General features: G+C 45.5%; 1 protein-coding gene and 1 pseudogene across 1 annotated transcript; one reads left to right on the top strand and one right to left on the bottom strand.

The window, feature by feature from the left end:
* Window positions 1-31: 31 nt before the first annotated feature.
* Window positions 32-3,005, bottom strand: LOC121539752 (annotated as a pseudogene).
* On the top strand, window positions 2,828-15,865 carry LOC121539302 (exocyst complex component 5). The gene is made up of 18 exons (XM_041847689.2): window positions 2,828-3,030; window positions 3,987-4,081; window positions 4,732-4,879; window positions 5,125-5,319; window positions 8,229-8,293; window positions 10,143-10,171; window positions 10,275-10,384; window positions 10,593-10,637; window positions 11,457-11,597; window positions 11,711-11,793; window positions 11,888-12,097; window positions 12,334-12,481; window positions 12,616-12,724; window positions 12,879-12,999; window positions 13,208-13,294; window positions 13,849-13,957; window positions 14,255-14,470; window positions 15,397-15,865. Exons 1-18 carry the CDS (start codon window positions 3,004-3,006, stop codon window positions 15,583-15,585), a joined length of 2,127 nt encoding a protein of 708 aa, XP_041703623.1. The 5' UTR covers window positions 2,828-3,003; the 3' UTR covers window positions 15,586-15,865.
* Window positions 15,866-24,066: the final 8,201 nt, after the last annotated feature.

Below are 24,066 nucleotides of genomic sequence, written 5' to 3'. Positions count from 1 at the left end.
TTCATCTCTATCCAGTACTACTACTCTTTACTAGAATTCAGTTGAATAACCATTAGCTCTACTTAATAACGCACATTCTTTCACAGAAAAGGGATTGGTCTGTGCTCAGGACAGATGAGAAACAGCATTTTGCATCTTAGATGAGACCAAGATTGTAAGAACAACAGCAGAAACAACCCATTCAGTTACAGTACTTTGACCATTGGGTTCATAATGTTGGATGCTGTCCGTTTCACAGATTCAAACCTGGTCACCAGAATCCTGTTGTCCAGTGTCTGTTGTCCTGCAGTAATCTTGTGCTGTGGAGATTCATCACGTTTGGCCTATCCCAGATATGGATGAAGCAGTAATTTCTTTGATGCTGGTCTATACTGTACAATTCCATTCTACAGCATCGTGTCCAGAGGACACTGGTGCAGTGCCAGTTGAGTTCCAGATGTAGTATTCTGAGGATAACAGCTCCAGTGCTGCAGAGAGAAGAGAGACAGAGCGTGCATTCAGAATTTACACAATGTTGTTGTTCTTACTGTGGAATGCAGAGTTTGGTTTTCACCAGGCATTACTGGAACCATGTTGTCCAAAAAGTTATACTTTTGAATCATCTGTCCATAGAACGTTCTTCCAAGAGTCTTGATGATCATCCAGGTGCTTTTTGGCAAACTTGAGTATAAGTATAACTTTTTGGACGAGATGGGTCCCATTGTGCCTGGTGAAAACCAAACACTGCATTCCACAGTAAGAACATCATACCAAAGGTCAAGCATGGTGGTGGTGGTGGTGTGATGGTTTGGGGATGCTTTGCTGCCTCAGGACCTGGACGATTCTGCTCTGTATCAGAGAATTCTACAGGAGAATGTCAGACCATCCGTCTGTGAGCTGAAGCTGAAGCGCAGCTGGGTCATGCAGCAAGACAATGATCCAAAACACACAATCGAGTCTACATGAAAATAGCTAAAAAGCAACAAATTGGAAGTTTTGGAATGGCCTAGTCAAAGTCCAGACCTAATCCCAATTGAGATGTTGTGGCAGGACTTGAAACGAGCAGTTCATGCTTGAAAACCCACACGTCACTGAGTTAAAGCAGTTCTGCATGGAAGAGTGGGCCAAAATTCCTCCACAGCGACGTGAGAGACTGATCAACAACTACAGGAAGCATTTGGTTGGAGTCATTGCAGCTAAAGGTGGCACAACCAGTTATTGAGTGTAAGGGGGCAATTACTTTTTCACACAGGGGAATTGGGTGTTGCATAACTTTGTTTATGAAATAAATATGTAATTGTTGTGTTATTTTTTCACTTATGTTACCTTTATCTAATATTAGGTTTTGGTTGAAGATCTGATAACATTCAGTATCACAAATATGCAAAAGTAGAGAAAATTAGAAAGGGGGCAAATACTTTTTCATAGCACTGTATATGTCAATAGGTTACCTGTTAAAGAATGGCAGATGTGCCTCACAGTACTCAAAGCTGTTCCTCCTACTCTCGTGAAGTTTGAGACTCACAGTCAAATGCAGCTGGTTGTCATCCTCCTTCAGCTGATAGGGAGGATGGGTGGCACAGGGACCTGAGAAAAGACAGCATTCAATTTGACATGAGATGACACAGCAATGTATGACGTTTTTGGATGTATGAAGGAGTGTTTAGCTATGTTTAGAAGCTGTGGACCTGTGTACCTGCCACGTGTAACTGCAGAGCCTGAAAGACTCGAGGGGAGAAGGGGAACTTGTAGGGGCCAGAGGCATCCAGTGAAGACACACAAGGGTGGACCAGGACATCCAGCAGTGGTGAGCCATTGGGTGGCTGGGTGAGAGTGACCGTCACATTGGGAAGGACCCCTTCCACGTCACACAGATTACACAAAGGGAAAAAGCACAAATGGGTTTGAGAAAATTAGGAGCAGAAGGCAAAAATAAGCTTTAGCATTACATTTACTGTACCATACATAAACGGTATTACTGTGCTCACCTTGCAATTCACTGTGCTGTAGACCTCCCAGAGGTCCTGCCTGTTTTGGTTTCCATACTGCATGGAGCGCACCATCTCCATTAGAGCTACATTCACTACAGCCCCACCACAGTGCAGCCCTGTTTTCCAGGCTGGCTGTTTCTGGGTCCCTGCAGGAGAGGGCATTGCTGATGTCAATGAGGCCCCTAGCTGAGGGATGTCCAGGGGGGTCCCGAAGGGGCAGACATTCAGGAAGATAGAGGGTATCATGTCCAGGCGAGAGGCCAGCCGCTCACTGTCAGGCTTACTCCCAGACCCACAGAGGAAAGCCTGCAGGCCCACCAACAGTGTGAAGTCCTGGGAGACAGAGAACAGCCTGGCCAGAGGAGGACGGGGCATCCACCAGGGGCAGATGGCTAACACTGGTCAGAGGACCCCTCCACTGGGAACCTCCACATGCAGCTCTGGCCAGAGGAGGACGGGGCATCCACCAGGGGCAGATGGCTAACACTGGTCAGAGGACCCCTCCACTGGGAACCTCCACATGCAGCTCCATAGGTGGTGAGCGCTGCTGGTGGAGACAGTCATCTCATAGAGCCATGTATGGTTTGTCAGGGTTTGTGAGTAGTAGGAGCTGTGAGTAGGAGCTGGAGCACAGTAACATCCTCTGGGACAGACACACACAGGGAGCCGGCCAGACACTTAGCACGCTTCTCCACTGTTGGGTATCTTATGTGTTTGAGAAGAAGCCAAAATCCTGCACAATATGGCTTAGAGCGTCTGCTAAATGCCTAAAATGTAAATGTTAATAATCATGTGACTGCCTGGACCAATCAAGAGACAGTTAGCGCATGTGTTTTACGCAATGTACTCTCGCAACAACCCGTCCCAGCCCTTTTTTTCCTTCAGCACGGGATTTGTATTGAGCTGGATACAGGAAGTAGAGCTGTGAAACTGTTGTCAATAAAGGGCAAAATATAAATCCAGCTGATCAATCAGTCGTCTGTCATACCCGACTGTTAGTTTGCCATTTCTACATTGCAGATCGAAGTAGAACATGTCAACGACTGCTCAACTATTCGAGGTAAATTGAACTGTATGTTCTAACGTTAGTCTTGTTTGGATAGCTGTCTGCTAGTGCTAGGTAGCTAGCTAACGTTAGCTAGGTGGAGAATGGAGAAGTCAGAGCTAGCTATCCATCCATAGGACGAGAAGTCCGAGGTAGCTAGCTAGCCTATAGGACGCCGCGCATCCGTGTTAGCCAACCCCCTGTTACCGCTATAGCTAGCTAGCCAGATAACTATAATGACTGGAAATCGCGCCTTTGAAAGGAAGCTGCCAGCATCTAGCTAGCTACCACTCGCTATACAGCTGACAGTGTTGTGTTTATCCAGGGAGATGTTGATGTGATATTGTCAAACATGTAGCTACCTACATATGTTGACCAACAGAGTCTTTCCAGCAGTGAATGTCAATTCTAGCTACTATGTTTTTTGTTATTGTCTGCTGGTGTACAGTTGCATTGGCTAGCTTGTTACGCCCAGTGTTGTCCCAAGAATGTACTACCGTCTATGAATGGATTAGCCCAGTGTTAATATGGACACTGAGTGTCGGGCTATAACCTCTCACATGTAGCGTAATATAAAATTAACTCCTGCAGAATTATTCATTTCTTGCAGTGAAATTATGCAACACATTTTTATTTTGTCTCAGGAACAGGAGTGGAGAAATATGATTTCTTTCTTTCAGCATCTCTTGCGAGTGTGCGTGTAATGTCTTATCTTTGATACTGTTATGCAAGCAGACAGTATTTCAACCACATCAAATCTTTACACTGTTTTGTCCCCGGTCCCTAAACGAAACAATTTTACCAGTGTAAGACATTATTCTGGTGAGCACTACTTTATTTAGTATTATGGGGCAACACGTTAAGACAGAAGAGAAGCTGAATGTATCAAACTATAGTTGACAAACAAATGGCCAACCAAATGTCAGAAATTATAAGCAGTATTTACAGTGTGTGCGTGATATGATCCACAGGAGCCCTTTGATGCAGACGAGTACATAGAGAGATTGGCCTGGAGAACCCCTGGAGGAGGGTCCAAAGGAGGAGCAGAGGCATTCGACCCCAAAAGGTAGTCTTGTACTAAAGACATGGCTTTATTGAGAGTTACTGCAATCATGGCTCTAGTCCCAACCATACAGCAAGCTCTATTTAAATCTCCAGTGAAGATAACTCGGAGGCAGTGCATTATGGGAGGCCACCAAGCTCTGAGTCATGCAGTAACTAACAGAGAGGGAATGAATGTGCGTTGGGAAGAGATGGGCGACATCCCTAAGCTGTAGCCACCGCCTAAGGAATTAGCCAAGAGATTATATACTCATCATTTTGGGATGTTTCCTACTCTGTTAAATATGGTGCTGACTTAGAACATTTGCGCCACAGTCCTCACTTTAAATGCAGCTGACGAAGCTCCCAATTTGTAGAGATTCTGAAATCTGGGGACCCAAGAATTAAGCCCCCAATACTATTTATAAATATTAACTGAGAGAGTGTAAGGTTAGTAAGACAAATCTAACCCCACATTACTCAATCACTCATGCTAGTAATATAGTAAAGCATTTTCCCCTACCCTTTGTTTGCTGTGAACTCATGACTGTAGATCAATGAAGACTATGTTGAAGGCCAGCTTGTACTGTAAGTGGATTCATGGCTATAGAGTGTCTAGACCAATGTGAGGTAGGCTTGCAGTATGTTAAAGCCCTTGTCCTGCTTCCCTTCCAGGCTGCTGGAGGAGTTTGAGAACCACATAGAGGAGCTGAAGCATCTGGATGAGAAGATCCAGCGGCGGGTGGAGAAGCTGGAGCACCAGTGTCACAAAGAAGCCAAGGAGTTTGCCCACAAAGTGCAGGACTTACAGAGGAGCAACCAGGTCAGCTTCACGGCCCACCGGACCCTTAACCACCCACCAACCCCAAATCCCCAGGAGTTTCTCCTGTAGACAGGCACTTTTCTGAAGAGAATTTCATAATGTCAGAATCCAGTGTAATATAAAAGTATTACACCTTTGCTACTTTTGAAAGCACTACCATCATGCAAAGATTGTTTTATCCACATTCATCAATCATGTCACTAAACATGTGACTTCTTTTTGCACAACTCTTTGTCTCTATACAGGTAGCCTTCCAACACTTCCAGGAGTTGGACGAGCACATCAGCTATGTGGCTACCAAGGTGTGTCACCTTGGTGACCAGCTGGAGGGCGTGAACACGCCCAGGCAAAGGGCTGTGGAGGCACAGCGTCTCATGACCTACTTTAATGAGTTCCTGGATGGGGAGCTGCGCAGTGACGTCTTCAACAACCCAGAAAAGGTCAGGATACATACACTACCGTGTAGTACATGTAGTCTTAAAGAGATTGACATTCTTATGTTTTTAGAAAACAAAAGAGATTGACCATTGAAAAGAAAAACCCCACTACAGCTGTGAAAGATATTAAGAACTGCCATTAGTTAATGAACAGGACTATGAAGTAACCATCAATTTTAATTTGTGGAATTGTTCCCTTTAGTTGGATCCCTTAGCTAATTTTGATTAATATACGCGCATTTACTTCTTGACAATAGCTAGCGGATTGACTGGAACGGATGTCACATGCTCATGTATGGCTTAATTGCATTAAGATGCAAGGTTGACAGTTTTTTGTTGTTGTTGCAACCGATGCATGTGCAACTATGGGGCAAAACAGATGGGGTTGGCTTAGATTGTTGACAACATGTAAACTACATTTAGTCTCCAATGTTTATTGAAAACAAATTAATTTGCAGAATGAGCATTTGTAGTCTCTCAAATACATTGCTACAGTTGTTGGTTAGCTAGCTAGCGAATTTTAGCCATATTAGCATAGACGTGACATCAGTCAAAACACCCCCAAAAAAAGAGACGGTATCAATAACAATATACTTTTGGTCATGTAGTGTATGTGGTCACCTGCTTGTCGAACATCTCATTCCAAAATCATGGGCATTAATATGGAGTTAGTCCCCCCTTTGCTGTTATAACAGCCTCCACACTTCTGGGAAGGCTTTCCACTAGGTGGTGGAACATTGCTTCAGGGACTCCATTCAGCCACGAGCATTAGTGAGGTCGGGCACTGATGTTGGGCGATTAGGCCTGGCTCGCAGTCGGCGTTCCAATTCATCCCAAAGGTGTTTGATGGGGTTGTGGTCAGGGCTCTGTGCAGGCCAGTCAAGTTCTTCCACACCAATCTCGACTAACCATTTCTGTATGGACCTCGCTTTGTGCACAGGGGGCATTGTCATACTGAAACAGGAAAGGACCTTCCCCAAACTGTTGGTACAAAGATGGAAGCACAGAATCGTCTAGAATGTTATTGTATGCTGTAGCGTTAAGATTTCCCTTCACTGGAACTAAGGGGCCTAGCCCGAACCATAAACTGCACCAGACCATTATTCCTGTTCCTCCAAACTTTACAGTTTGCACTATGAATTGGGGCAGGTAGCATTCTCCTGGCATCCGCCAAACCCAGATTAGTCTGTCGGACTGCCAGATGGTGAAGCGTGATTCATCACTCCAGAGAACGTGTTTCCACTGCTCCAGAGTCCAATGGCGGTGAGCTTTACACCACTCCAGCCGATGCTTGACATTGCTCATGGTGATCTTAGGCTTGTGTGCGGCTGCTCGGCCATGGAAACCCATTTCATGAAGCTCCCTACGAACAGTTCTTGTGCTGACTTTGCTTCCAGATGCAGTTTAGAACTCGGTAGTGAGTGTTGCAACCAAGGACAGATGAATTTTACGCGCCACACGCTTCAGCACTCGGCGGTCCCGTTTTGTGAGCTTGTTTGGCCTACCACTTCGCGGCTGAGCCGTTGTTGCTCCTAGACGTTTCTACTTCACAATAACAGCAGTTACAGTTGAACGGGGCAGCTCTAGCAGGGCAGGAATTTGACGAACTGACTTGTTGGAAAGGTGGCATCCTATGACGGTGCCATGTTGAAAGTCACAGAGCTTTTCAGTAAGGCCATTCTACTGCCAGTTTGTCTATGGAAAATGCATGGCTGTGTGCTCGATTCTATACACCTGTCAGAAACGGGTGTGGCTGAAATAGCCAAATCCACTCATTTGAAGGGGTGTCCACATACTTTTGTATATATAGTGTACAATGAGCTGAAATGAGCCACCTACATTTCCCCACATGACAGTTTCTTGTCCTTGTTGTTAGCTATCTGGCCATCCAGAATCACAGCAACACACCACGGCTTTCTGCCCCATTGAAGCGTGCGCATTGTTTTCGTGACGTTGTTAGCTAACCCGTCTATAGGGGTCAAAACCATCTGAGCGACCTCACTATCAACCCTCAAAAGTTTGATAGTGTATTGTCAGAATATCATAGCTGTTTTTGAAGAGTTTGAGATTCTCTCAATTAATTCCTTTTAATGGCAAGTGGGGAAACACTAATCAATCTCAGAGACGGGAGCTGGAGATGGGATGGCAATGCTTCCGGAGAGGCATGAAGTGTGAATATCGGACAGATCCCTTTTCCTGAGTATACCTCCAGACGAGGGAGAAGGAGGAAAGCTGCGAGTGAATAGCTGAAGGGGGAAGGCTCTGCTAATCCTTCTGAAAGGGAGGGTTGGGCCGCCAGCATGGAGACAAGTGCTGCTAAACCCTGACTGCAGAGAGACTGCTACATTACTTACATGGGATTTAGCTAATCTTAGCTGGGGGACAGATACTTAGAAAAACCCCACCGAGCAGAAAGGCTAGATCCTCCTCACGGGAGCGGAGTAATAATGTTAGCTGAGGCAGGCATCTGCAGGAACAGAGGAGTTGCGGACGGCGGGCCTGTCCTAGGTCTGGGGTTTTCAGCCAGCTTGTATGTCAGGGGAGGGGAGTGGGCGGTTCTCGACAGGGCTCCTCTTTAGAGAGATATCCCTGGCCGGACAGATTATTGAAGGCGATTTAGGCTCCTGTGGGATTACAGCCCATTCAGAGGAGGCATGCCAATAAAGAGTTGGATATGCTGCTAACTCAGGGCTGCTGTGGATGCTGTTAGCCAGGTGAGCGGCGGCTACTTGTTATCATCTCCGTGGTGTACAGAGAGGAGGTGGAGGAGGGCTGGTTTAAAATGATCCCCTAAAAGGAGATGCTGCTACTGCTGGTCTGCTCTCTGTTTGGATGTCCATTTCTTATGTTCCTCTCTCTCCCTATTTCTCCCTCCCCCCCCCCCCCCCCCCCCCTATTTCTTCCTCTCCCAGATTAAGGAAGCTGCTGATATCATTCAGAAGTTACATCTCATAGCCCAGGAGCTGCCGTTCGACAGGTGAGTAGTCCTGGGGGCAGTTTTACACAAGCTCTGTGGTACAATGTAAACAGTATAGGTGCTGCTACTCTGTGGTACAATGTAAACAGTATAGGTGCTGCTACTCTGTGCCTCTAGCCCATCTCTTAGAGATATCAGAAGTATTTTTGTAAATGTTAGGTTGCATTAACTGTTGTTTCTGAGGGAGAGAATATACACAGCTCAAAAAAATAAAGGGAACACTTCTTCAAACTGTCCACTTAGGAAGCAACACTGATTGACAATACATTTCACATGCTGTTGTGCAAATGGAATAGACAACAGGTGGAAATTATAGGCAATTAGCAAGACACCCCCAATAAAGGACTGGTTTTGCAGGTGGTGACCACAGACCACTTCTCAGTTCCTATGCTTCCTGGCTGATGTTTTGGTCACTTTTGAATGCTGGCGGTGCTTTCACTCTAGTGGTAGCATGAGACGGAGTCTACAACCCACACAAGTGGCTCAGGTAGTGCAGCTCATCCAGGATGGCACATCAATGCGAGCTGTGGCAAGAAGGTTTGCTGTGTCTGTCAGCGTAGTGTCCAGAGCATGGAGGCGCTACCAGGAGACAGGCCAGTACATCAGGAGACGTGGAGGAGGCCGTAGGAGGGCAACAACCCAGCAGCAGGACTGCTACCTCCGCCTTTGTGCAAGGAGGAGCAGGAGGAGCACTGCCAGAGCCCTGCAAAATGACCTCCAGCAGGCCACAAATGTGCATGTGTCTGCTCAAACGGTCAGAAACAGACTCCATGAGGGTGGTATGAGGGCCCGACGTCCACAGGTGGGGGTTGTGCTTACAGCCCAACACCGTGCAGGACGTTTGGCATTTGCCAGAGAACACCAAGATTGGTAAATTCGCCACTGGCGCCCTGTGCTCTTCACAGATGAAAGCAGGTTCACACTGAGCACATGTGACAGAGTCTGGAGACGCCGTGGAGAACGTTCTGCTGCCTGCAACATCCTCCAGCATGACCGGTTTGGCGGTGGGTCAGTCATGGTGTGGGGTGGCATTTCTTTGGGGGGGCCGCACAGCCCTCCATGTGCTCGCCAGAGGTAGCCTGACTGCCATTAGGTACCGAGATGAGATCCTCAGACCCCTTGTGTGACCATATGCTGGTGCGGTTGGCCCTGGGTTCCTCCTAATGCAAGACAATGCTAGACCTCATGTGGCTGGAGTGTGTCAGCAGTTCCTGCAAGAGGAAGGCATTGATGCTATGGACTGGCCCGCCCGTTCTCCAGACCTGAATCCAATTGAGCACATCTGGGACATCATGTCTCGCTCCATCCACCAACGCCACGTTGCACCACAGACTGCCCAGGAGTTGGCGGATGCTTTAGTCCAGGTCTGGGAGGAGATCCCTCAGGAGACCATCCGCCACCTCATCAGGAGCATGCCCAGGCGTTGTAGGGAGGTCATACAGGCACGTGGAGGCCACACACACTACTGAGCCTCATTTTGACTTGTTTTAAGGACATTACATCAAAGTTGGATCAGCCTGTAGTGTGGTTTTCCACTTTAATTTTGAGGGTGACTCCAAATCCAGACCTCCATGGGTTGATACATTTGATTTCCATTGATCATTTTTGTGTGATTTTGTTGTCAGCACATTCAACTATGTAAAGAAAAATGTATTTAATAAGATTATTTCATTAATTCAGATCTAGGATGTGTTATTTTAGTGTTCCCTTTATTTTTTTGAGCAGTGTATTTAACTCACTTCAAATCAGAGGGACTACACATTATACAAGATTACATTTAGATTTAATAAGATTATTTCATTCATGTCCGATATCTCTCTGAACGCCTCTATCCTTGTCCTCTTAACAGGTTTGCAGACGTTAAGGCCAAGATTGCAAGTGAGTGTTTACGTTCAAATTGGTCTTTGTTGCTGATTTGAAGAACAAACGATAACACAGCCATTCTAAGAAAGGCAACTAAATCTGTTGAGTGTGTGTCTAGGTAAATACCACGACCTGGAGCGCCAGCTGATCCAGGAGTTCACAGCGGCCCAGCGTAGGGGCGAGATTGGACGCATGCGGGAAGTCGCTGCGGTCCTCTTACACTTCAAGGTGACCCACAAACACTGGATACACTTTGATATGTCTCCATTTTAAAGGAAGATTTGTGTTATTGTTTGAGTAGTGTAACTTGCAAATATGCACTTGTATCTCATTTAGCGTCTATGCAACCATGCATACAGTTTGTTGTCATTCTTTGGAGATGTTGGATTGTGGAAGTGATGCAGGTGTGATTGTGACATGTCTTTGTTTCCTACAGGGCTATGCACACTGTGTGGATGTATATATCAAGCAATGTCAGGAGGTGAGTGTGCAGTGTTCAGTTGAACCCTTTATAACAGCTCAGTATAGAGTACCTGAGTGCTTCTGTAATCTGACCACAGGTTAGTCCTGAGGTCTGGGTAAACATAGATATCATATTAAATGACTAGAGGGGCTATGTCATAAACCCTCAAAGTTCCAGAATGGGATAAAAATGGCAGTCATTGTGGGAGAAATACAAACCAGTCTAATTGGAATGAATGGCAGTAGAGGCATTAGTAGAGAAGTGATGCATTTCCTGCTTTTACTTAGGCAGAAAAATACAAGTAAGGTGTTATATATCAGAATTTGTGTAATATAATTATTGTTAACCTAAAATAATAAAATTGTCATATAATTATAAATACAGTTTATGCAGGTTTTATACAAATGTTATGTATAAATAGCCAAAAAATATTTATGTAAACAGACCATAAATGTCTCAATGTTTTGTTTTTTTGGAAAGCTGTGTGTTATAATGTAATACAATATCAGTATTGTTGCATTTACAACTTGTCTAAGTCCAATCATCAACTGATTTCAGCCAGTGTATGGCTGTGGATTGACTACATTGTTTGTATGCAATATATTGGCAGTTAAATTGAAAATATATGGAATCTGGCTAGCTAGCTAGTAAACATACTGTGCAGATAATCTTCAAATTCATTGTTTTACACTATCTTATCACAGCACACTGGCTGACTAACTCTCTGACCAAAATGGCTGACCTTATATACTCGCATAAGACTTTTCATGTCCATTCTAGTATTCTAATTCCTAATTCTATGGGGTTAACCCTCTCGCTGTCTCTGTCTGTGTTCAGGGGGCGTACATGCGTAGTGATGTGTTTGAAGACACGGCACTCCTCTGCCAGAGAGTAAACAAGCAGGTGGGAGAGGTTTTCCAGAGCCCAGAGACCGTCATGGCTAAACTCATCCAGAACATCTTTGAGAACAAACTACAGGTACAGTGGACAGTCTCTCCTATCGACCAAATATTCAGCTGCCACAAGGTTTAACAATGTCTTAGTTCTCTGACCCAGTTCTGATGGACTGACTGAGCAGCTTTGTGTTCCAGGCCCACGTAAAAGAAAAACTGGATGAAACCCGCCACTCTGATGTAGAACAATACCTCAAAAACCTCTATGACCTTTATACCAGGTAATACTGCTGTTCACATTTTGACCTCTCACTCTAAGCACCTCATACCCTCTATTCTGAATTTTGTAAAAGCGTGGCAACCCTGTGTCTCCAGGACAACGGCCTTGGCTGCCAAGCTGACAGAGTTCAACCTGGGCTCAGACAAACACACCTTCCTGTCCAAGCTCATTAAAAACATCTTCTCCACCTATCTGGAGAGCTACATTGAAATGGAGAAAGATTATCTCCGCACGCGCAGCGCCATGATCCTGCAGCGCTACTACGACTCCAAGAACCACCAGAAACGCCCACTGGGTGGGGGCAGGTAGGAAGTGGCTGACCACCTCTACCCCAGTACCCCTTGACCCTCTCTTCAGTCTCTTCTCCCTTTACCCATAACTTCCTGTTCATCCTTGGTGTCAGATCTCAGTTGGATTAAATAGTTAAATGGATTTAAATAGTACGTTCCTCATCATATCATAGCAAGGTCCTGTCTTTGAGTTCAGACTCTTCCCTTTTCCTTAAGGGTGTAATAATGCAATCCCCCCCCCCATCCTTCAGTATCCAGGAACTGAAGGAGCGGATCAGGCAGCGCACCAACCTGCCCCTGGGGCCCAGCATCGACACCCATGGGGAGACCTTCCTCTCCCAGGAGGTGGTAGTCAACCTGCTGCAGGAGACGCGCCACGCCTTCGAGAGGTGCAACAGGGTGAGGCTGCTACTCTGCCACCTACAGGAGAGACAATGACACTGCATGCAGTGCTCATGAATGGGGCCTTTGCAGTAAATCCCTGAAGAGCGCTGAGAGTAAATCAGGTTCTGTGTGTGTGTGTTGTGAACCAGCTCTCAGATCCCTCGGACCTGCCCAAGAACGCCTTCTCCATCTTCCTGCTGCTGGTGGAGCACCTGTGTGTGGACCACATTGACTACGCACTGGAGATCGGCCTCTCCGGTACATCCAACTCTCACTAACACAGTAAAGGCTGTAAAACCTTGAGCAGATGCTTTTTATTTGTAGGTGTTGTATATTCATCTTCCTATAGTTCTGTTGTTCTCTTGTACCTTTTTAAAGGAAAGTGGTGTGTGTTTCTCTCTTCCCTCTACAGCCATTCCTTCAGCTGATGCCAAGAATGCCAACCTGTACTTCCTGGATGTGGTCCAGCAGGCCAACACTATCTTCCACCTGTTTGATAAGCAGTTCAACGACCACCTAATGCCTCTTATCAGGTTAGCATGGGGCCTGAACTGTCAATCACACCCCCCTCCCCTCCCCATACTGTACTGTACACTATTTTTGCCTCATTCTGATAGCCTCCAGTTACTACTGTTATCCATTATCCTAACTCTCTAGCTAGCTTCATGTTTTCTAGATGGAGTTGTTCTGTGTTTAGTTTTTATTACCTTTGACCTTTCATGGACCTTCTGTCTCCACCAGCTCTTCTCCCAAACTGACAGAGTGCCTGCACAAGAAGAAGGAGGTGATTGAACAGATGGAGGTGAAACTGGACACAGGCATAGACAGGTCAGTAAACCACAAAGTGTTGTAAATGTTATCAACAACATCATGGGGGGGGCTTCCCGAGTGGCGCAGCGGTCTCAGATCTGGGTTCAATCCCGGGCTGTGTCGCAGCCGGCCGCGACTGGGAGACCATGAGGCGACACACAATTGGCCCAGCGTCGTCCGGGTTAGGGGAGGGTTTGGCCGGCTGGGATGTCCTTGTCCCATCGCGCTATAGCGACTCCTGTGGGGGGCCGGGCGCATGCACGCTGACATGGTCGCCAGTTGTACGGGGTTTTCTCCGACAAATTGGTGCTGCTGGCTTCCGGGTTAAGCAAGCAGTGTGTCAAGAAGCAGTGCGGCTTGGCAGGGTCGTGTTTCGGATGACGCATGGCTCTCGACCTTCGCCTCTCCCGAGTCCGTACGGGAGTTGCAGTGATGGGACAAGACTGTAACTACCGATTGGATATCACAGAGAAAAAAAACAAAATACATCATGGGAAATTAGTGAATGTATTCTATTAGTGTGTTAGGGCTGGTTGTCATGGTGTTGTCATGGTGTTGTCCTCTCTCTGCAGGACGCTGAACTGCATGGTGGGACAGATGAAGCACATCCTGGCTACGGAACAGAAGAAGACAGACTTCAGGCCTGAAGACGAGAACAACGTCATGATCCAGTGCACAACAGTAAGGCGTGCACTGCACCCAGCCTCCACCCCTGGTCTCATATGAAAAGCAAAGAGAGAATCAAAACCATGTAAAACACACCGCTCCTGGCAGTTCAGAATTTGTTGTAGAATTTCACTGTGTATTTCTTTAAAACTGTATTTAACTTTAAAGTCAAATCTGTTTTATGCGAGTACCAGAGTATTCTTTATAGTTGAAGTTTTTTTTAATGTATTTTTAAGGTTGCACATTGTTTCACTTGACCTTTGACACCAAACCTACACGGTCTGACTGCCCCTTCCTCCCTGTGCTCCTCAGGCCTGCTCCAAGGTTTGTGTGTATGTGAGTCGGCAGGTAGAGCGTGTGCGGAAGTCCATGGACGGTAAGAACGTGGACACAGTGCTGACGGAGCTGGGCGTGCGTTTCCACCGCCTCATCCACGAGCACCTTCAGCAGTACAGCTACAGCTCCATGGGAGGCATGCTGGCCATCTGCGACGTGGCAGAGTACCGCAAAAGTGCCAAGGACTTCCGGGTGAGGGGTCACACATAGGTCACACCAGAGTTAGCATCATTACGCCTGTAGCAACAGTTTACATCATATGTAGAGCTAGCAGTGATACTGAATAAATGCCACTTGGCCTAGTTAAAAGTTGGGTTTATTCTTCCTAGCAGAACGCTAATGGTTTACTGTCTGTCCCACAGGTTCCTCTGGTTCCTAATGATTAACTGTCCGTCTATCTCCCAGGTTCCTAATGGTTAACTGTCCGTCTGTCCCCCAGGTTCCTAATGGTTGACTGTCTGTCTGTCTCCTAGGTTCCTAATGGTTGACTGTCCGTCTGTCCCCCAGGTTCCTAATGGTTGACTGTCCGTCTGTCCCCAGGTTCCTAATGGTTGACTGTCCGTCTGTCCCCCAGGTTCCTAATGGTTGACTGTCCGTCTGTCCCCCAGGTTCCTAATGGTTGACTGTCCGTCTGTCCCCCAGGTTCCTAATGGTTAACTGTCCGTCTATCTCCCAGGTTCCTAATGGTTAACTGTCCGTCTATCTCCCAGGTTCCTAATGGTTAACTGTCCGTCTATCTCCCAGGTTCCTAATGGTTAACTGTCCGTCTATCTCCCAGGTTCCTAATGGTTGACTGTCCGTCTATCTCCCAGGTTCCTAATGGTTAACTGTCCGTCTATCTCCCAGGTTCCTAATGGTTAACTGTCCGTCTATCTCCCAGGTTCCTAATGGTTAACTGTCCGTCTATCTCCCAGGTTCCTAATGGTTAACTGTCCGTCTATCTCCCAGGTTCCTAATGGTTAACTGTCCGTCTATCTCCCAGGTTCCTAATGGTTAACTGTCCGTCTATCTCCCAGGTTCCTAATGGTTAACTGTCCGTCTATCTCCCAGGTTCCTAATGGTTAACTGTCCGTCTATCTCTCAGGTTCCTAATGGTTAACTGTCTGTCTGTCCCCCAGGTTCCTCTTGTGCTACAGCTCTTTGACACACTCCATGCCCTGTGTAACCTCCTGGTGGTTGCCCCCGACAACCTCAAACAGGTCTGCTCTGGCGAGCAGCTCACCAACCTGGACCGGAACCTTCTGCACGCCTTCGTACAGCTGAGAGTGGACTACCGCCAGGCCAGACTGGGACGACACTTCAGCTAATGGCCCTGGCCAACGCGTCACTATCCAGCCCTCGGTCCGTCCAATCACCACGGCCTATGATTTCACAAAACTCATCATGGAAACGGAATTCAGCCAACCTGGATGGAGTCTTCTCTGAGTTAGTCTTTCATTCTCATCTGCAGTAGCACCTTTTGCTTTGTCCATCGTAGAGGCCAAGAAAAACCACTGCCATTCACAGTTGGTCTGCAGGTAGCCTAGCGGTTAATACTCGAGCCGACAAGGTGAAAAATCTGTTTATGTGCCCTTGAGCAAGGCACTTAACCCTAGTTTGCTCCAGGGGTGCAGTACTACTATGGCTGACCCTGTAAAACAGGGCTGTCCAACTCATTCCATGGAGGGCCTTGTCTGCTGGTTTTTGTTTTTTCTTTAAGACCTAGAAAACCAGGTGAGGGAAGTTCCTTACTAATCAGTTACATTAATTCATCAATCAAGTACAAGGGAGGAAGGAAAACCTGCAGACACTCAGCCCTCCGTGGAATGAGTTTGACGTGCTGTAAAACAACATTTTCACTGCACCTGTCACCTAAATGTACCTGCATTTTGCCCTTGATTTCTGCAACGCAAAGAAGTTTAAACGTATATGACGGAGCTCTCTTGTTTTTAAATACTAATCCTAATATTACTGGTAATATGGCCAAGCTTTCAACTGTAACATAAAGAGACATTTGGTTTTTGTTTTGATTGTGCCAAATGTATATTCTGTGGCTGCACTTGTGAACAGGAACAGACGCCTAAGCTGCTGCAAAGAGAAAGTTGAGCTCTGCATAGCTCAGGCCTGTCATGGCACTGACTGACTGCATACTGGAAACAGCCACCCCTCATACAGAACTCCCAGAGGAATCTACTCTCACCACCATCCTCTCTCTCTCTCCTCCCCAACCAAGCCTGCTAAAGAGCTCTGCTGTACCTGACAGAGAGTCACATGACCACCTCTCACCGACCTCTGACCTCAGGGGAGAGGTGAGGGGTCAACACACTGGCTGTGAACCCAGCCGTAATCAGGTCTGAGAACCACTCTGGGGGTCCTGGGTGGTCTGTCTGTGGCTGAGATGACGGGTGCGAGAGGTCAGTGAATATGTGTCATTGTAATTGCATAGACCAACACCTGCATAGATCAACACGGTGCTTACCATCCATGCTCTCCATTGTGGACTTCTCTTCACTGCTTAAGGAGATAATGAGTGAAAGTTAAGTGGACTTCACAGAGCCTACAGGAGGCCAGGGAGGGTCAAGATCACTGTGCCTCTGCGTTCTCTGTGGTGGTAATTGTCTGTCTGTCAGTGTCAGTGAGACCAAACCTGAAGTTATGTATAATTCTAAGCTATTTCCAGTGTACTGCTGTTTACCTTAATCAATGAGTCCATAAAAAATAAGTTGTTTAATTAGTGTCTCATTTTCATTAACAATAACAGTGAAGAAAGAGTTTGAAATGTAAGTACTCCGTGAGAGAGTAGGCTTGGTGCTGGAAGTGATAGAAAAATACTTCTATAACTCATTAGGTATTCTTAACATGCCAGATTTAGTCATTTCTCCCTAAAAGAGTAAAGTTATCCTCTAGACTCCAGGAACAGAATCTGTTCGAGGGATTAGACATCTAGCGGTTCATGAAATGTGTGCAGTCGTCATGGACTGGAGAGACAGGGCGAGATAGAGATGGCTGAGCGCTCAGCCACAGCTCCGGCTGGCTAGTGTTGTGTAGAAGGTACACAGGGTGCTGAGCAAAGTCAAACAACATCATTAATTAGGCTAATATTATTATCAATGCCACGGAAATTAAATTCTCCCAGCCCTAATCACAACTGGATAGCTTGTAAAAAATATTTTTTTAGGCCCTGGCGCAAACACTGGGCCTTTACCAAACATTTGAAAACTATTTGTTTTTGCGCCGATTAATACATGCTGCCTGGGTAGGGGTGGGGGGAATGGGCCCCGGTCAGAGACGATAACTGGAGAGGAGGCTAAGGCACAGCCTGGCCCCAGGGATGCCCTGCCTGGGTGGGTGTTTGAGCAGTTGGAGGGGATTAGTAACACTGTCAATACTGGAGAGCTGGATAAGACTGGTCGCTCTTACTCGTCAGCCGCCACAGGTTAAGCAGCTCCTGCATAGACACACGTTTACACACACATAAACACGTGCAGGGGTGTCTGTCTGTCTGTGGAGACAACCTGGTTGAACTGACCACTGTTGTTCTACATTCATATATATTTCCTGATGCTTTTTTCTGTGCCTATTGCAAGGCAGTTCTGCAAGAATGCAAGCATCTGGATGTAGCCAAATAACCTTATTCAACTTCTTGTATAAATACCAAATATGTACTGTCCATGTTTTTATCTATCAATCATTTCTTAACTTCCTACACAAGGAAATGCAGAACATGCATCCAAACTCATTAATTCACTTTCCCTCCTCTCTATCCCCCTCTTTCACTCCTCTATCTCCCTCTCTTTCCCTCTTCTCTCTCTTCCTCCACGCCCCCTGAGCCTTATCCTCACCCAGCAGGCTCAGGTAGAGCTCAGCCAGCAATTACACCTGTATTAGTGGCCTGATACGGAGTGCCCCACTCTTAAGCTACCAAACCTGCCAACCTGCAGTGTCACCAGGCTAATTCTCTGTCACTCACACCCTCAGGAAGGAAGATGTCTCTTCGTCGTGATCCCCATTAGGCAATATGAAAAGAGGATCATTCGTAAATTTGTTCTTGCTGTGTGTTATTGTACTCAAATGAAAGACATTCTGTTTCAAACACTAGCCTCTTGAGTGCTCCACTTAAGCTACATATTCAACAGCAACAACTCTTGAAACTCCATTTATTATCTGTTCTGTTAAGAGGAAGTCTGATTCCTCCAGTCCTCTGCTCTGTCCGTCAATATCTTTGTTCTGTCTGCAGGTCATATTCTCCCCCATCATCCACACTCAACACCAGTCTTCCAGCAACCCCCTCTTCCACACTAAGATGTCATAGCACTTTCAGTTTGTCCACTGTCTACGCTACAAGCCCAGCTAGTCCTTCAGCATCCCACAAATCCCTGCTTTCGGCATCTCCCTCCCATACACGCCGGTCCTCCCTCTGCCTCCTGGAGCACTGACAATAAAGCATTACAGCAGTCAATCCATGTCAACAACAGCTTTGCTTAATTCCTGCTAAACACGTTTAAGCTAAATCTTCACCTAATGATGCATAGTGATTAGCACTTGCTTTTTAGTCTGCTGGCGGCTTGTATCAATTTCACTTATGTATTTGATTTTCCTGCCATCATCAGAGATGACTCAGGTGTGGGAACTGTAGCAGCCAGGGTGGGAGGGTGTTAAGGGGTCCCCCTTCAAATTAGACACCAAGCAATTAACACTTGTATTATGGGCAGCTTTGTATTCATACAACACCCCTCTACAGCCTCTTTGATGTGGGAATCAGATTAATGATGCCAGAGCCAGCAATAACTGGTGCTATTCAACTGCCTGTTGCCCCCATCTACATTTCATATCAGACATTTGTCACTTGACATCTATGGCTTGGAAAGAGGGAGTCAAGAGATGCAAAAGGAGTCACAGTGCATAATCAAAAGGCAGGTTGGATACAGCTATGATAGGGGTTGTAAATAGGATGCTTTCCAATTGAAAGATAGAATGGGTTGTTGTTCATTTGCTGCCCCTTCCAAAAGCCATTCTCCTGGATGTCACTACGTGAGAGGAACAGGAGTCAGGAGGTGGGCATCATGCCAGAAACGTACCCTGCCAGGCTCTCTTAATGTGCTGTAGATGTTGCCCCGGCCTTGACCCTCTGCCCAGAGTGTGCCAGCTAGGCCCAACATGGCACAGGTGTCATGCCACTTTTAGTCTTGGGCAGCCTGGAGAATCACTACGCAGGATGAGACTGGTGACAATGCTTTCCTCCTTCGCTTCACTCTTGTCATACTGAAGGCCTAGTCCACTGTGGCCCAATTGAGCCCTCCCTTGAATAATTTAATCATACACCACCATCCTTTTGATAATATTAAACCAAAGTGCGGTGGTGTGCTTTGTTCTCGCCCACTCCTTCCCCCTATGCCATAAAAACTCTATTTATAATTTTCCGGAGCTGTTTCCTGGCTCGATGCCTGTGCTGTGCACGCTCTTGGCTGGGCTCGTCTGTTTGACTGCTCCACAGGAACAGACTGGCACTCTGACTGAGGGCTCCGGGCTTTGGGGCCTGCACACACAATCAGCTAAGCATGGATCTTTGTCTGTAATAAATAGGGTTGACTTTTCACAAGAAATTCCTATATAAATTGTCTCAATGCTACTTTTAGTTGCTAATCTGCATCCCTTACCCACACACGCAATGCGTGCAAGCACACACGCAAACGCACACACACACACACATACATATATACATACACACAAAGCAACAGCTAGGTTCAATAGCACTCACCCAACCCTGGGATGTGAGCAGTTAGGTGTCTTGATCATGGGTTTGGGTTGTTTTCAAATAGAAACATCTGCAGCATCTGTATGGCCTGTGCCTTGCCTACCCCACTGAGCCAGCACACTTGGCAGAGAGAAACTGAGCTCCCTCTCTCTCCTTGACTAAAGATGAAACACTACGTCAACACAACAACACATGCTTTTGTTTCATCAAGCATTTGCCTCGAGGGTAGATCAAATGTAAATGAATATGTGTTCTGTGCTCTCCTCAGAGTATTTTCCTATGTGGAATGAGTAGCCGTGCCGCAGTAGTAGAAATTGTTCAGTACCTCTGTGAAGCCAGCAGGGGGCAGTAGTGCTCTAGTATTGCTCTCCTCCCCTGAAGAACTCTCTCTTCCTCAGAGCTGCTCACAATGGGGATCTGCCTGAGGGGGGAAATTTTGCTTTTTTAGGTCTGTAAGCCCATATCCCTTAATCCCCAGCCATGATTGACAATCATGATTTAGGGTATATGGTGTCCCATTCTAATCCATGAGCAATGATTTCATTTGCATACCTTCCGTGCATGGCCTCATTTTGGAGGAGGAAACCGCTGCCTTTGTAAGTGATACAGAGAGAGAAAGAGAGAGCTGAGGAGAGTGGAAGGCAGATAGAGAAAAGGAAGAAGAAGAGCGAATGAAGGAAGGAATGTTTGTGATTTTTGCCAGAGGGGAGATGATGGCAGTCTCCATGCCTAACCAAACCTTCCCTTTGTCCGTCTTCTTCTCCAGCAACACTTTCCTCTGACACAGACACACACAACACACAGATACGCAACACAGAGATGCAACACACAGAGAAATGCAAACACACAAAGAGACACAGAGACAGCCAACAAACATAACACAGAGATACCAGAGCATATACAGACATAGAGACACAAGGGGACACAGAGGAAACACACAGAGATGCTCCCTCACACGTTGCAAAACTAAATTGTTATTTGCTCATTTTATATCCAAGTCAGGCTTAATTATAATCATGGGAGTTTGGGAGTTACCGTATAATCTCTGGAAGGTATTAAGAATTACCCAGAACACACCACAGCAAAAGAAACAAATACAAATACTTACAATTATTTTCCAGTCATAATACCCGAGGGACTCAACATCAAATAACGCTGTTTGGCATACCTTCAGAGAGCAGTCATCCACACTGTATCAATGAGAGTATTGTACAGAGGGGGATCGCCTGATTGAGGGGTTTTAGGGTCAATATCTGGCCTTACTGTACTACATGTACATCCAAAATCATTTGCACAACCATTACTTTGTTTTGCTAAATATCCTGTGAATGTATAGGATGCAATTAGGCCTTTATTTTGAATATTAAAATGTGAATATCTCACTGTCTCACATGTAACACTGACTGTTGTTACATGTTTATGACTAATGGATAAATATAGATAGATACATTTTATATATATAATTCATAATCTATAATTGTGTAATTACAGTGTTTTAAGGCTAGTTTAATATTATTGTAATTGTAGATAGCAATATTTGTTTGAGATATCAATACTACACCTGCAACAACTTACACATAACACACACTTAGACATGGGGAAATTACAATAGAAATATACATTCTAAAATACTTATTTATGTTATTATCATATTATATTAGTAGATGTGTAATAGTGCATATAAGAAAATGTTTTCTTATCCAGGGGAGATTGTCCACTGCGATTTAAACACATTTTTCAGCACATGCCACTCATATTACAGTAATGTACATTTCTGTTGAAAAGCAACCTGTAAAGTGACCTTGAACATATCATTCTCACACATTCATAATGGTTTATTATTCTTTCACTCAATCTCTGAGACCAAAGTTATCAAGGTCATCAAGGTTATCAAGTCTATAAAAGAGTGAATAGATGTTCAGGTATCTCTTCCCCCCACTGAATCTACCTTTACGAGACCACCACATTTTGCAATTAACCTCCTGACACTCTTGACTGACTGAGCCTGGCCAAGCCTTTGTGACAGACCACTTCCCTTTGAGATGGTAACTGTGTGATAATCTGCTTTTATCTACGGAAGTATATTGTCTGTCTGGTTAACAGGCTGTCTGTTGACAGGTGTGGATGTTTCCACACTGTAGTGTCAGTGTTAGTACTAGCCTGGAGAAGACAACATTGGTACACACTGACTACAGCAGATAACCTGGACACCTCAGTTCACACAAATAATGTTTTTTTTTAAGGTAAAAAAGAGAAAATAAAAAAGAGAAGTAACATAAAAACACATTGTATCTCTTTTCAGACTTGATGTTATAGGCATAGTTATCAGTGGTTTAAAAAATGTTTTTTTAAATGTAAAAAAAATAACATCAAAATAAATGCAGTAACATACAGTAATTTATAATATTCCATATTAAATTCACAACTATAATTATATTTTATTTTTCATGAAATGTCATACACTTCCCTTCCATAGACTCGGTGCTGGTACATATAGCCAATGTATCGTTACTCATTGTGTATTTATTATTACTTTTATTATTACGTGTTTTACTTTTCTATTATTTCTCTATTTTATTTTTCTCTACATTGAGGTCCGTAAGTAAGCATTTCACTGTTAGTCTACACCTGTTGTTTACGAAGCATGTGACAAATACAATTTCATTTGATTTGACTGGCTTATAGCAGTGAACAGTAGCAAACATGGACAGGCTTGGTCAGTCCTACATACTGTATTCACCATGGGCAACCATCCTGAGTGAATGCTGGCTCCCCAGCCCCAGCCACAACCTCAGCCTAGCCCTGACCTGGCCTGTCAATGTGGGAGGTGCAGTGTGATTAGTGTGCCTGTGGCAGGACTTTAACACAGTGCCCCTCATCCCACTGCCATGTGCCATCCTACCATCCCACCCCCTCTGCAATCAGCACTGTTTACTGGCTCAATTGATTCCTTCTCTTTATCTCTCTAACTCCTTCATTTTGAGTGAGCGAGGGGAAACGCTCATCTTTTTCCCATTTTGAGAAATTATACTCTTGTACTTGATCCAGCTAACAGGATTTTCTTAAATTACTTTATAAAATACCATCTTTTAACTTTCCTCTTTCTCCTCTATCCATTCATTAGCAGGTCTGCCTCAAGGCCTGCTCACATCAATTGGTTGGGTTAAAGTTACAAAGTTAGGCAGCTCAGCTCAACGCTCACGGTGGTTTGTGGACGAGAGGGGGTGGTTGGGGTGGGGGTGGGGGCAGAATTATTAATTTCTGAAGTATTAGAAAAAATAAAGAGATTGAATTAAGAGTATTGGCCCTCTGTTATCCAGCACGGGTAGCCTCAGGGACTTACTGTGGAGGAGGACATTATGCTAATGCTCTCTCCCTTTCCCCACTATCTCTCTCTCTCTCTTTCCCTCTCTCTATTCTCTCCCACTCCCTCTCTCAGTCAATCTCTTGTCCCTCTCTCTATAATCTCTTCCTCTGCCCCCCTCTCCTCTTTTCATCTCTCCCATCTCTCTCTCTCTCTCTCTATAATCTTCATCAGTCTGCAGAGGCAGAGAGCAGCCTGGGAAAAAGACAGCTGTCAGAGTCTACTGTCAGTACACTTCCGTCTCGTTGTCGCTCTCTCTATTTCGCTCTCTCGCTTCATCTCTCTCATTAAGAGCAAACCAGAGGGAAGGGAGGAGGATTTCTCTCTCTCTCTCTCTCTCTCTCTCTGTGTGTCCCTGGCTCTTGTTCCCTCTCTCTCTCTCTCTCTCTCTCTCTCTCTCTCTCTCTCTCTCTCTCTCTCTCTTCTCTCTCTCTCTCTCTCTCTCTCTCTCTCTCTCTCTCTCTCTCTCTCTCTCTCTCTCTCTCTCTCTCTCTCTCTCTCTCTCTCTCTCTCTCTCTCTCTCTCTCTCTCTCTGTTTCTCTCTCTCTACCTTGTGACAGAGAAGGGGATATATTTTTCTCTTCATTCCCTCACTCTGATGTGACATGTATGATAGTGCAGTCAAATGATGTAGATCTTTATTCAAGGGATGTGTAGTCAAATGATGATCTTTATTCAAGGGGATGTGTA

Source organism: Coregonus clupeaformis, chromosome 25, assembly GCF_020615455.1.
Source record: "Coregonus clupeaformis isolate EN_2021a chromosome 25, ASM2061545v1, whole genome shotgun sequence".
NCBI classification, from domain to species: domain Eukaryota; kingdom Metazoa; phylum Chordata; class Actinopteri; order Salmoniformes; family Salmonidae; genus Coregonus; species Coregonus clupeaformis.
The sequence above is the reverse complement of the archived record's forward strand: the minus strand, read 5'-3'. Positions and strand labels throughout refer to the sequence as shown.

Bases quoted from the DNA above. Each gene is read 5' to 3' on its own strand.
- LOC121539302 (XM_041847689.2), top strand. From the start codon at position 3,004: ATGTCAACGACTGCTCAACTATTCGAG. The intron at 12,098-12,333 runs GTAGGAAGTGGC...CCCATCCTTCAG, and splicing joins CGCCCACTGGGTGGGGGCAG to TATCCAGGAACTGAAGGAGC. The intron at 14,471-15,396 runs GTGAGGGGTCAC...TCTGTCCCCCAG, and splicing joins AAAGTGCCAAGGACTTCCGG to GTTCCTCTTGTGCTACAGCT.